The sequence below is a fragment of the Bos indicus genome, chromosome 14 (assembly GCF_029378745.1).
Source record: "Bos indicus isolate NIAB-ARS_2022 breed Sahiwal x Tharparkar chromosome 14, NIAB-ARS_B.indTharparkar_mat_pri_1.0, whole genome shotgun sequence".
NCBI lineage: Eukaryota > Metazoa > Chordata > Mammalia > Artiodactyla > Bovidae > Bos > Bos indicus.
The window spans coordinates 62,421,845-62,436,127 of NC_091773.1; the positions used below are offsets into that span (position 1 = coordinate 62,421,845).

The 14,283-nt window shown below is 42.4% G+C and overlaps 2 protein-coding genes and 1 long non-coding RNA gene across 12 annotated transcripts in view; 2 read left to right on the forward strand and 1 right to left on the reverse strand.

Moving 5' to 3' along the window:
• Positions 1-3,728, forward strand: part of UBR5 (ubiquitin protein ligase E3 component n-recognin 5) — a 136,980-nt gene extending 133,252 nt beyond the window's left edge. For all 5 annotated transcript variants that reach the window (XM_070802830.1, XM_070802831.1, XM_070802833.1 and 2 more), the window contains exon 59: positions 3,098-3,728. In XM_070802830.1, the coding sequence (XP_070658931.1) occupies positions 3,098-3,310 (213 nt within the window). In that variant the 3' untranslated portion in view covers positions 3,311-3,728. The remainder of the gene's footprint in view (positions 1-3,097) is intronic.
• A 5,668-nt stretch (positions 3,729-9,396) lies between these two features.
• On the reverse strand, positions 9,397-12,200 carry LOC139186956 (uncharacterized). The gene is made up of 2 exons (XR_011570648.1): positions 10,803-12,200; positions 9,397-9,582 (listed from the first exon to the last, which is right to left on the reverse strand). It is a non-coding gene; the product is annotated as an uncharacterized lncRNA (long non-coding RNA).
• RRM2B (ribonucleotide reductase regulatory TP53 inducible subunit M2B) overlaps positions 12,129-14,283 on the forward strand; it is a 37,398-nt gene continuing 35,243 nt past the window's right edge. For 5 of the 6 annotated variants that reach the window (XM_070802835.1, XM_019973916.2, XM_019973917.2 and 2 more), the window contains exon 1: positions 12,237-12,560. In XM_070802835.1, the coding sequence (XP_070658936.1) occupies positions 12,513-12,560 (48 nt within the window). In that variant the 5' untranslated portion in view covers positions 12,237-12,512. The other variant, XM_019973918.2, reaches the window with a different exon arrangement.

Sequence of the window (14,283 nt, forward strand, 5' to 3'; positions counted from 1 at the left end):
GTCAGAAATAAAAGGCAATTTTGTTTCTCTATTCTATAATAAGGACATCTGAAGTATGAGTAAAACTATAAATAGAGTGAAATACATCTTAGCTATTAAAATGCTATCCTTAGTCCTGAAGATATAATACCAGCTTACTGTTGAGACCTGTTTTTCCCCCTATAGTGAGTGCTGATGTATGTTAATGGCCTCTTTCGTCCATCCTTAATCTTTTTCACTAGTTGCAAGTGTTTGCAAAATTTTTTAATTAAATCGTAATTGCTCTGTATACTATGAATAGAGTAACTTAATTACGGGTACTAGGTCTATGATTTTATTCCCTGGTGGTTCAGATGGTAAAGAATCTGCCTGTAATGCCAGAGACCCATGTTCGATGCCTGGGTTGGGAAGATCCCCTGGAGAAGGGAATGGTCTATGATTTTAATCTTATTACTTATTAACTTAAGTTAATAAATTAAGACATAAATTAATAGATCATAAATTAAGACAGTATAAACTTTGATCATACTGAAGTCTATCAAGTCTGTGAAGTTTATGTCCAACTGTGAGTATATCCGAATCAACCTGTCCAGTGGCCTTAAAAGATAGCCTCCCCTAGACTTTGTTGTAGAAATTTGAGGGACATTCCTTATCCAGAAAATCTCTATTCATACCTCATAGTTCCCTGTGACATTTCCCCTGTTGAACCAGCCTTAGTTCTTAGTATTCTAAACCAAACCTCTATGGAATGTATAAAAAATGATACAATTTCTAGATATATCCCCCAATTTTATTTGAGAGGGGGAAATAGTTGGGCAGGAAAGCATGCAGTTTCCGATTTACCTTTAAAGGTAGTTAGTAACTTGTTTTTTATGGGGTAGGGGCCACGTGTTTAGCATTCCTTCATCTTCACGTGGCCCCAGGCCTCCCAGTGTTTCCCTACTATAGCACAACAGGTTGTCCAGCAGTCCTAGCTGCCAGCTGGTTTTTGTTCTTGACGTAGCCATCTGGTAGTTTCCTAGGCTGTTCCCTAGGTTCATTCCTTATAATTCCATGTATTTTGACTTTGACAAACTTGTAGACCAATACTGAAGTCCCTACCAATGCAGATACTGTATCTGCACCTTTTGGTTTTAGGAGTACCTGAGTTGCTTACTAGGGTTTCTGTAGTCAATCTGGATTCAGAGCAAAACCAGTGTGTCTTGTCTAGTCAGTCAAGTTAAATCTCACTGCATTTCTGCCATCTCCTAGAAGAGAAATTTGCTAATTATTCAGTCTTGTTTACAAAAGAGAGACAGAGACTACCTCCCTCTGTGGGGGCCTCAAAATGTCCAGCAACAGCTTTAATTGTGAGCTTCACTCTTTAAACTCCTGTATTCTTTGGGCTTAGCAGTATATCAGAGAAGGTGATGGCACCCCACTCCAGTACTCTTGCCTGGAAAATCCCATGGACGGAGGAGCCTGGTGGGCTGCAATTCATGGGGTCGCGAAGAGTCGGACACGACTGAGCGACTTCACTTTCATGCATTGGAGAAGGAAATGGCAACCCACTCCAGTGTTCTTGCCTGGAGAATCCCAGGGACAGGGGAGCCTGGTGGGCTGCCATCTATGGGGTCACACAGAGTTGGACACGACTGAAGCAACTTAGCAGCTTAGCAGCAGTATATCGTGGTGTCTTCTACCTCCTCCTCTTCCTCTTTTGGGAGGTTATCCTTCACATATTGTTAGGCTTCTCCATATGTGTCTCAGGGTCATAAGAATATAAGAGGGTTTCCTAAACTCTTCTCCCTTGAATTATTGGTCCTAGGGTTATGCAGCAAAACTATACACATAGTATATTTCCCTCTTGGAAAGTCCTAGTTCACTAGTAAAAGTTTTGAGAAGTCCTCTGTTATGTATTTATCTTTTTCCAACTTCTTGGAGGTCCAGCAGTGTAGTAATTTGGCTCTGGGTAACCACATTTATCCTTGGAGAAACACTTTACATTGTTTTTTACCTGTAAAATGAGTAGGTTGGGCCAGGTGTATGTCTACAGTACCTTCCAGCCCTTCTATAAATTCTTTGAAGATTTTGGAGACCCTGACACTTGAAGAGTTTTATTTTTCCCTGCCTCCTCCTATAGAATTCTAGATGAGATTTCTCACATAACTAGTTTAGGGTTCCTCGTCACTCTGAGATAATGAATATATTTGTCTGTTTGTATGTGTTAAGTTGCTTCAGTCGTGTCTGACTCTTTGTGACCCTATGGACTGTAGCCCGCCAGGTTCCTCTGTATGTGGGATTCTCCAGGCAAGAATACTGAAGTACGATTCTGTGTCCTCCTCTAGGGGATCTTCCCGACCTAGGGATTGAACCTGCAGCTCTTAGCTCTCCTGCATTGGCAGGCCGGTTCTTTGCCACTAGTGCCACCTTCGGGAAGCCCTTTTGTTTGTCTGTTTAGTTGTGTACTATAAATGCAAGATTTTAAAAGCTTTACCTTAAGAGATAGTCACTGTCTACCATCAATGAGGAAAAGTATGTTTTAATAAAAATATTTCAGGAAAGTATATCTTTGGTTATATTTAAAGAAAAAGTAATTTACACTATATTACACAAATTAGATGTGTTTTAAAACTCAGTGTTAGCATGGCTTATTGCATGGATTTTGATGTACAGTAGATGCTGTCTGACACTAAATTACTGTTACAAAATTACTGTGTATCACAATGCACCACTGAAAAGTATTGGGTGGTTTTGCTAGTAGATAAAATGCAGAATAACTTTTTGATAGCCTCTGTGAATTTTGAACCTTTTTCAGAGACCTTGTACCTTATTCCTACTAAGACATGCCCTGCGAAATTTAGCAACAGGAAGGGCCCTTAGACAGCATTTGATCAAGTAGCCTCATGTTGCAAATGAGAAGCTGAAGCATTGAAACATAGTCACTTTTCTACATACCTGACACTTTTTTCTTTTCCAACCCTGAAACTTTCCTTTTCAATACAAGAAATTTAAAAGACACTTCTAAATAATACCTCTTCGTAGGTTTTAACACAAGAATGGGGCTGTATGTATAATTGCCAGAATTAAGGGTTAATCTCTTAAAAGCCAAACTTGTAATTATCATACTCCTGTTTAGGTTTACTTTTGGACATCAAGCCCGTCATTACCAGCCAGTGAAGAAGGATTTCAGCCTATGCCCTCCATCACAATAAGACCACCAGACGACCAGCACCTTCCTACTGCAAATACTTGCATTTCTCGACTTTACGTCCCACTCTATTCCTCTAAACAGATTCTCAAACAGAAATTGCTACTCGCCATTAAGACCAAGAATTTTGGTTTTGTGTAGAGTATAAAACGTGTGTATTGCTGTGTAATATTACTCGCTAATTTTGTAGATTTTTCCCATTTGTCTATAAGAGTTTATGGAAGTTGATGCTGTCGCATACCCTGTGGTACCTTTACCTTAAAGAGATGAATGCAAACATTCCTTGCTGAGTTTGTAGCTTAAAGGCCTGAGGAGCACTAGCAACATTTGACTATAATGGTTTGCTAGTCAACAACTTCTGGGTCTAACCCCAGCCAAAGATGACAGCAGAACAACATAATTTACACTGTGATTTATCTTTTTGCTGAGGGGAAAAAATGTAAAACGTTCTGAAAATTCACTGCTGCCTTTGTGGAAAGTGTTTCAGCAAAGGTTCTTGTATAGAGGGAATAGGGAATTTCAAAATAAAAAATTAAGTATGTTCTGTGTTTCATTTTAACTTTTTTTACGGTGTTTAATTTGTGGTTGGCTGCGGTTGTGTATCGTATATGGAACTTGTAAAAAAGTTCTGAACATTCAGATCTTAAGAAATGAAATCACTTTTACCTATAAAAACCACTTTTATTGAGGTTTGACTGCATTGAGCTCTAGGATATTAAATGATATCACTAATATTTTGCATGTAATTTGTTCATTTGAGGGCACTTTTTTGTACATACGATGGGGGCCAATGCACAGTACTTTATCACAATCAACTTTTTTCTTTGTATCCCTATTTCAATGAGCAGTCAGTCAGGTATACTGCACTTCAGTTCTAACTAGACATTTGTACTAAGGCATTTCAGTTATGTAAACTCAGCCTGGGCACTTTCTGATAACTGTAAAATGTTTTATAAGATCATGATTATTGAAGATACATTTTGGAAAATTTTAAATGTTCGTGAGCAGCTTAACTACTTTTGTATCTAGCCTTTTTAAAGTATCTTGTTACATTTACTTTTTTAAATAAATTACAGAAGAAATGTCAAGTAACACTGAAGAAACAATAGTTTTTATTTATGTAGTTGTACATTTTTTAAACTAAGGGCAATACAGTACCTGACACGGTTATGTGCATAAAAATTTTGTTTTAAAAAACTGAATGTACACACGGACTATAAGAAACAGAAGGAAATTGGTCCACATTTTACAGTTAGCAGAGAATCCTGAATGGCACTGGCCAGGCCACATTTTCTTTTATACAAATGGGGGAAGTAAAATGAGCCTTACTTGGCATCAGAAGTCAATCCAGTTGTATTTAATAACTGAGAAGTTCTTTTTTGATGATCCATTAACTATGTAGTTTAGGATCATTATCTCTAAATTCTTGTGGTTTTAGTAGCTTTATTCAGTGGCATAATAAGGAACACTTTTCTTCACCATGTCTTCAATAAAGTGACTTAAACCAGTCACTTTGCATATTGAAAATGAGGAGAGAGTCTCTGGAGTCTTTCCTTCTTTGTAGTTCCTTTGTAGGACTCCTGGCCTTTGGGATGTTTTTCACATTCAAAGGCACTGTGCTTTATTATACATGTATGTGTATATATATATGTGTGTGTGTGTGTGTGTGTGTATATATATATATATATATATATATATATATATAAACAAACTTCCTTCAGAAGACTGAACCACATTATTTTCAGCCCTGCTGACACAATAAATATTAAAAACTAAAGCAACAGTGGTGAAACTCATTGTACTACTTAAAACTTAATATGATGTATTAGATGTGTAAATTAACCAAAGTTTATTTTACAAAATGAGACATTGGTTTTATGTCTAAATGCTATTTCTGAATAAATGAAATAGTAATTAGATTAAGAACTGATTTTCATCAGTGTGTCTGAAAAACTTCTGTATGCACATGATGGAATTGATAAAACATTAAATGAGAACAAACTAGATATGATTAGGACATTTGAAAACCTAATTGTGAACTTATTTTTAATAGTTATTGAAAGAATGAAAGTATTTAAAATAATGCACAATGTCTTAAGTCTTCCTAAATCAAGATTTGGTTAAAATGCTTTTAGGAGTATTAAAAGCAGAGTGAGTTTTTTTTTTTTTTTTTAAAGTAAAGCATAAAATGGTTCTAAATGTAAAATAAAATCATATAAAATAAAGTTCTCTTTTGGTCTTGTTTAGTGATTAAATCTAATGGATTTGAAAACAAATTTAGGAAGCGAAGACCAAGAATGAACTTTACTGAAGGTTTTCAAAGTTTTGTTACTTTTTTTTTTTTCCCCTGAATTATCTGAATATCAAGATTGTTCCCTATAAATGGCTTCCTGGGGAATACTTGAGAGGCTTTTTAAATAGCTAATTTCACTATTTAGTACTTGCCCCTAAAGATAAATTTATCTCCTAAAGATAATATTTTTTATCTATTTAGAGGTAATGAACCAATGTCTAGGTCTAAAACGGAGAGCTTCCCTTGAGGCAGTAGTTCTCATATTTCTGAAGGTGTGATTGTCTTGTTAATGCAAATTTCTAAGCTTTGCTCATCCTTTCAATCCCATTTCGACTTAGTAACTCATATAAGAAATCGTTATTCTTAACAGCATCCCAGATGATTCTGAAACACTGTCCAGAGCACTCGTTGTATTCGTGAATATAAAGCCCCCTATTGGTAAATACCCCAAAGCCAAACCTTTCCTTATTATTCCTTCTTATGGAAAAGTACTTTTAAATCATCTACTCCTGGATTAGGTTCTTCCTCTTGTGCCTGGGTAAAAAGATTTTCACTGTTTACATTAACCTAAAGATAAGCATGAACATAGAGATTAATTCTTCCCTAAACATCGTTTGATTAATACAGAAATGTATTTAAAATGTGACTTAGTCATATCAAAATACCATGAATTAAGTATAAGCAAAGAATCTTATATATATTACCTCATAAAATTAAAAATCACTGGATTGTTCACAAACATGAAAGCTCTCTTTTATTGAGTATTTACCGTGTGCTAGGCAGCTTGTCAAATGCTTTCTTTTATATCATTTTATTCTGTGGCACTATTACCATCCTCACACAGAGGAAATTTGGCACAGATTAAAATAATTTGTTCAAGGTTACAGAGCTGGTAAGTGCTGAAGTCAGATGTCTCCAGCCCTTCTGGAGATTGCATTCCCAAACATCAGGTACACTAGTTTTTGGAATGTATGATTATAATTAAGTGAGTTGCCAGTCATGGCCATTAAAGGTCCTGAGCACCCAGTTCCAACATGTAGGTGTGTATATATGGCGAGGGGTTCCCCCAAACTACCAAGCAATGTGCTGACACCACATGAAAGTGAAAGTTGCTCAGGCATGTCCGACTCTGCGACCCCATGGACTGACCATACAGTCTGTGGAATTCTCCAGGCCAGAATTCTGGAGTGGGTAGCCTTTCCCTTCTCCAGGGGATCCTATAATTCAACTCAATTCTGACACTATCTACATAGAGATAGCATCAAATTTCAAGGCAAAGACCCAGCCTCCACTGCAGAAAGCAATTGCAAGCCCGAGTTGTTACCTGTACTTCTGAATAGCTATAAATCAGGGGTTCCTATGACCACCTCCTTGGGTTTGATGAATCTGTTGAAGTGGCTCACAGAACTCAAAAAACATTGTACTTACTAGATAACATAAAAGGATATAACTCAGGAACAGCTGGGTGGAAGATTAACACTGGGCAAAGCCTGAGAAAGGGTGTGGAGCTTCCATGCCCTCTCTCTGCAACTCTGTGTGTTCACCAACCCTGAAGCTGTCTGAATCCAGTCTTCCCGGGTTTTTATGAAGGCCTCGTTACACAGGCATAATTGATTAAAACACTGACCACTGGTGATTGATTCAACCTCCAGCCCATAGGGCCTCCCTTATAGCTCAGTTGGTAAAGAATGCCTGCATGCAGGACACCCGGGTTTGATTCCTGGACTGGGAAGATCCCCTGGAGGGAGGAGGAAATGGCAGTCCACTCCAGTATTCTTGCCTGGAGAATCCCATGGACAGAGGAGCCTGGTGGGCTACAATCCATGGGGTCTGCAAGAGTTGGACATGACCTAGCGACTAAACCAACAAACAGCCAACAACCAATCCACAGGGAGTTCAAGGGAAAGTTGCTTGGTGCCCCTGGCAACCAGAACCTATCCTAATGAGTGGTCCAAAAAGTCACCATTTTATTATTACTTAGGAAATTCTGAGGATTTGGGGAGCTTAGTGCCAGAAACAGGGATAAAAGACCAAATATGTATTGCTTATTATAAATCACAATACCACATAGAATAATGAAATAGTCTATAACTTGTCTTATGTTTGTACATCATTTTATTATAAACATAATATATACTAAAATTTTAAAAGAATTTAAGACGACATTTAAGTTGGAGAAATGAGGGTCTGTGCATCTTACTGGTACACTGTAAGCCATCAGTAGCATGAAATTACACACTTTCTGTACCAGAGGCTCAGCTGCTTGCTTCAGTCATACCACACACATCTCTGTAAGTACAATGGAGGTTATTCCAGTTACTATGTTTGCACAACCAATTATCTTCAAGGTTAGTGGTATAAAACAATCATTCACTATGCTCCTGGACTCTGTATTAGGAATCTGTGCAGGACATGATCATGATGGCTTGCCTCTGATGTTTCAAGTGGAAGGAAGACTTGGTGGCTGCTAGTTGGAATCCTCTAATGGTTTGTTCATTCACACATCAAGAAGTTGATAGTACCTATTGATTGGGTGCCTCAGTTCCTTCCTATGGCTTCTCTATGTCATCTTTCTTTGTAGGCCAGTTTCTGGATTCCTGTAGAATGGTACCTTAGTTCTAAGGCAAACTTTCCAAAAGGTAGAAAAAACCAGGCAAAAGCTGTTCATATTGTTCTTTATGTACTAGACTTAAAAGCCATGTATTCTCTTTGTTAAAAGTCAGTCATTCCAATGGAACATAATTAAAAATCCAGAAATAAACCCATGCATTTACAGTCAACTAATATCTGACAAGGGAAGAAAGAAGACTGAATGGAGAAAAAGTCTCTTCAATAAATGGTGCTGGGAAAATTGGGTATTCACATGTAAAAGAATGAAACTAGAATATTACACCACTCACAAAAATTAACTCAAAATGGGTTAAATACTTAAATGTGAGATCTGAAACCATCAAACTCCTAGAAGAAATCATAGGAAAAAAGCTCCTTGATACAGATCTTGGCAATGATTTTTCAGATATGATACCTAAAGCACAAGCAAAAAAAAAAGTGGGACTACATCAAACTAAAAAGTTTCTGCATAGCCAAGGAAGTGATCAACAAAATGAAAAGATAACCCATAGAATGTGAAAATATCTGCAAGCCATATATCTAATAAGGGGTTAATATCCAAAGTAAGAAAACTGAAATAGCAGCAAAAAAGCCAACAGGCCCATTTTTAGTTGGGCAAAGGTTGGGCAAAACAGACAATTTTCCAAAGAAGATGTAGAAGTGGCCAAAGGTACATGAAAAGATGCCCAACATCACTAATCCTTAGGGAAATGCAAGGCAAAACCACAATGAAATATCAACTCACACCTGTTAAAATAGCTAGCATCAAAAAGCTCAGTCATGTTCAACTATTTGCAGCCCCATGTACTGTAACCTGTCAGGCTCCTCTGTCCATGGGATTCTCCAGGCAAGAAGACTGGAGTGGGTAGCCATTCCCTTCTCCAGGGGATCTTCCCAACCCAGGGACCGAACCTGGGTCTCCTGCATTGTAAGCAGCTTCTTTACTGTCTGAGCCACCAGGGAAGCCCACCAAAAAGACAGGAGATAACAAATGTTGGCAAGAATGTGGAGAAAAGAGAACCCTTGTGTGCTATTGGTGAGATTGTAAATTGATACAACTACTATGGAAACCAGTATGGAGATTCCTCAAAAACTTAAAAATAGATCTACTATATGATCCAGCAATTCTGAAACCAAGCAGGACCCTGCAGGGCCTTCTAAAGGACAGAACTCCTGTGACCCTTGACTCTTGTTGGTAGAAAAACTTTAGCCTCCTAGGCCTTCCCTGCGTTTCAAAGAGCAGATTTAATAAGAGAAGTAAGAAAATGCAGAAACAAAGGAAAGCAGGCAAACAAGACAAAATAATAACAATTTGGCTATAAAACAAAGTTGAGGACCTTTAATTGTTCTCAAGGGCTGTAGTTAATATCCTGAGCCATGTGTTAAGTCGCTTCATTAGTGTCTGACTCTTCGTGACCCCATGGACTGTAACCCGCCAGGCTGCTTTGTCCATGAGATTCTCCAGGTAAGAGTGGGTTGCCATGCCCTGCTCCAGGGGATCTTTGCTGACCTAGGGATCGAAAACACATCTCTTATTTCTCCTGCACTGGCAGCCAGGTTCTTTACCACAAACCCTGTAGTTATTCTGCAGACATTAAAATCCCAACCAGGTGGAGGAAGTTAACCATATGCTGATCAACAGCACTAGACCCCAGGCTGGCTGTATCCAGAAAACTGACAACTGAGATCCCCAAAATACCACCAGGCCTACTAGCTTCTGCATCCCTCCAAAAGAGCAAAGGTATGTTGGCTCTACTGCGGAGATTCCCCATGCCCATCCTCAACTCTGGCCTTTGTAATTATTCCACCAGCTGGGAAGGCTGATGCAGCAAAGACAAGATATATGAGTATGAATGATTAACTTGAATGATCCTTCCACTTCCTTCCCTTTCTGAATCCCATCTTACATAGGTTAGCTACTCCATCTCTTTCCCCTTAATGTATGTTTTCAATTAATTTAATAAACCATGTGATTCAAGCGACTCAGTTGAGCCTTTCTGTTCTATGACCTCTAGGATACTCTGATGAGTAGTGTACTTGAAAGCTACCATTGTAATTTTCTGCCCCAGTAGGTTCTTTACATGTAATATATTAGTAAATCCATGCAACAGTCTTATGCGGAAGGAACTGAGGATACTGAGTCTCAGAGAGGCTAAGTAACTTGTCCAAGGCAGCACAGCTAATAAATAAGGGAGCTAGAATTCATGCCCAGATGATATGGCTCCAGAATCCACATTCTTTTTCACTAGACTCATTCACTTTTGTACGTTCAATACACATAAGAAGCTTGATAAATAGGAGACATACTGTCTGATGACTTAAATGGTAGAATCTTTGCTCTTAGTTTATTTTCCACATGGCCTGTGATAAATTTTCTAGCTTCTTCAAGACTCAGTTTCCTCAAGGAACTTATTTAACTATTATTTAAAGTTAACCTGTGGGAATTTATTTTACTCAGCACGTGGCCCCTAGTAGTTGTCTAAGTAAGAATGGATATTGCTCATCCCCCACTCTAGGGCAGGATTAAGAATAAACTTTCATCATTTTCAAAGCTCAGTTATCTATCCTGTCTGAACCACAGTTCCCTCAACTAATCACAAAGCAGGTGCCTGTTGTCAAGGCCTGACAAGGGTTCCCTCGACATTTCAGCTTCAGACGACTTAAGCAAATCTCTTTCGCCTCAGTTTTGGTTTTTAGACCCCACTATTTTTTCTTTCTGTGGGCACTTACCTGTAGACAGTTCCCCTGAGAAACAGGCCCATGGGCAGCCCAGCGTCTGTCTCTCTGTCCGCTCCTCGACTCTGGGCCTGGCAAAGAGCGTTTCGCGGGGAGCCCGGGCGCCTTCTACTTCGGGCTGGGTAACCTCAGTCGTTCATCCCAAGCCCGGGCTCCTGGTGGGCCGGCCGAGGGAGGGGGCTTCTCTGTGCAGGGCGCAGAGGCGTCCCGGGACCCTGTGGCCCGGCTCACAGCGAGCGCGGCGCCTGGCACTTGCTAAGAGCTCGGCAAGTGTCACGCCCTCTTCCGTTATTCTCCCCCTCCTCCTCCGCACGCCCCCCGCCTCGTCCCGCACACTTTTCCCCGACCTCTGCTTCTCGGGAGCTTCGGAGAAAAGCTGGGCAGCCTTCTCTCCTCTCTCGCGGTGTCACAGGGACGTCCCCTTTTCCCACCCAGAGCGTGGCTTCCCTCTGCCACCGCTCCACACTCGAAGAGCGCTCTCTCCTCTTCAGCTCTTCCAGTGTGCGGTCCGACCACCACCCCGCATCCTCTCAGGATAGGCCGAGTTCAGTTCAGTTCAGTTCAGTCGCTCAGTAGTGTCCGACTTTTTGCGACCCCATGGACTGCAGCACGTCAGGCTTCCCTGTCCTTCACCAACTCCTGGAGCTTGCTCAACCTCATGTCCATCGAGTCGGTGATGCCATCCAACCCTCTCATCCTCTGTGGTCCCCTTCTCCTCCTGCCTTCAGTCTTTCCCAGCATCAGGGTCTTTTCCAATGAGTCAGTTCTTCACATCAGGTGGCGAAAGTATTGGAGTTTTCAGCATCAGCAGCAGTCCTTTCAATGAATATTCAGGACTGATTTCCTTTAGGATGGACTGGTTTGATCTCCTTGCAGTCCAAGGAACTCTCGAGTATCCTCCAACACCACAGTTCAAAAGCATCAATTCTTCAGCTCTCAGCTTTCTTTATAGTCCAACTCTCACATCCATATATGACTACTGGAAAAACCATAGCTTTGACTAGACGGGCAGAGTAATGTCTCTGCTTTTTAATATGCTGTCTAGGTTGGTCATAACTTTTCTTCCAAGGAGCAAGCGTCTTTTAGTTTAGGCCGAGTTAACGCGACATATACCGTGTTCCTGACGCACGGCCAGAACTAGCTGGACACTTTCGATCATAGGAGGTCCGGGCACCTCCCGCACTGAGAGGCTAGAAGACGGCGACGCGGGAGGAGCCAAAGGCAGCGAGCCGGGAGGAGAGGCGGGGCCGGCTGGAGAGGCGGGACCTAGTGGAGGAGGCGGGGCCCGAGGTTCAGTGGGCGGAGTTTGGCAGGCTCAAAGAAGAGACCTTCGCTGAGAAGACGGAAGGCGGTGCCCGCGCAGTGGCGCTGGGCGAATTTTGGCGAGACTATGTTACTCTGGCTGCGGCAGGAGGTGGGGCCGGCGCAGAGAGGTGGGGCGGTGCAGTCGGAGTGGGCGCGTCCCAGTGTGGGTGGGGAGGCGGGGCCAGGCCCGAGCCGGGCCAGGTCCTCAATGGGCAGGCGAGAAAGCCGGGATCGGCCAGCGGCGAGGAGCGGGGCGGGACCGGCCGGAGTAGGAGCGGTCCCTGCGCCAGGGGGCGGGGCCTACTCAGAGCACCCGCCGGCCACCTGGTTCTGTCCCAGTTGGAGTGGCCCGAGGCTGTCGGTTCCCTCTGCTCTGGTAGCTCTGGCGGAGTCTGCGCGATGGGAGACCCGGAAAGGCCGGAAGCGGCCAGGCCCCAGCCAGAGGAGGTAAACAGCGCTGTCGCTTCCTCTCCCGCCCCGCGGTCACGCCGGGCCTCTGGGTTGCGAGCTGCGGGGGGGACCTGCGAAGTGCAGGATCTCTGTAGTAGATTTTACTCGTTGCCTCCTGAGACCCGGGGTAGGCCTGGCCTCGAGCTCTCGCTGCAGCCTGGTTTCGTCTTTTCGAGCGCTCTGAAGGCCGTCCCCTCGGAGGGGTGAGGAAGGAGCCGGGTTTCTGCTCCACTGCTCTGGGGCGACCCGAGGGCAGTGCTCTGAGACTTCAGATCCGGGCAAGGCGCACCCTCTTCCATCCTTCCCTGTTCTGGAGCCCTGGCAGGGGAGGTTGAGGCTAGGGCCGAGGACTGGTAGCCCTACTGGAGAAATGCATTCCATCTCTGGGATGGTTAATAGGACTTGGAAGGATGCGTGTAGAAACTGACACAAGTGGATGGGGTTAGCTGATCAGTAGAAAGACTTCAGGAAATCCTCCTAACAATGGCAACGATAAGGTTAGCAGACCAGTTTTACTCAGACCCCGGTAAACGAGCTGTGAATATTTGGGGGGTACCACTTTCTTCATTTCTACAGTGGAAATGATGCTTGCTTCACAAAGAATTAAGTGCTTTATGCAAAGTGCCACGGAAGTTGTGGGTGCTTAATAAAACCTACCTTAACGTGTTCGTCTTCTTGGCTTCTATATTAGTGAAAGTGTTAGTCGCTCAGTCGTGTCTGCCTCTTTGCGACCCCATGGGCTGTCTGTAGCTCACCAGGCTCCTCTGTCCATGGGATTCTCCAAACAAGAACACTGGAGTGGGTAGCCATTCCCTTCTCCAAGGGATCTTCCTTGGGTGATGGACCAGGGATGGAACCTGGGTCTCCTGCGTTGCGGGCAGATTCTTTACCGTCAGAGCCTCTAGGGAAGCCCTTCTATATTAGTTGCTGCTGCTGCTAAGTCGCTTCAGTCGTGTCCGACTCTGTGCAACCCCATAGACAGCAGCCCACCAGGCTCCTCTGTCCCTGGGATTCTCCAGGCAAGAACACTGGAGTGGGTTGCCATTTCCTTCTCCAATGCATGAAAGTGAAAAATGAAAGTGAAGTCGCTCAGTCGTGTCCCACTCCTAGTGACCCCATGGACTGCAGCCTACCAGGCTCCTCTGTCCATGGGATTTTCCAGGCAAGAGTACTGGAGTGGGGTGCCATTGCCTTCTCCGTCTATATTAGTAGAGGTACATAACAACAGTCAACACACTGGGATTCATTAGACTGTAGGGTAGTTAAAATTGTTGGCTATAATTTTCTTAGCCTGTTATTTTGTAAATATTTCTAAACCTGTTGCTGTGTGTGGTATCTTTGATTATTTATTTTATTTTTTAACTTTACAATATTGTATTGGTTTTGCCATATATCAACATGAATCCGCCACAGGTATACACGTGTTCCCCATCCTGAACCCTCCTCCCACCTCCCTCCCCATACCATCCCTCTGGGTCATCCCAGTGCACCAGCCCCAAGCATCCCATATCGTGCATTGAACCTGGACTGGCGACTCGTTTCTTACATGATATTATACATGTTTCAGTGCCATTCTCCCAAATCATCCCACCCTCTCACTCTCCCACAGAGTCCAAAAGACTGTTCCATACATCAGTGTCTCTTTTGCTGTCTTGTATACAGGGTTATTGTTACCATTTTTCTAAATTCCATATATATGCGTTAGTATACTGTATTGATG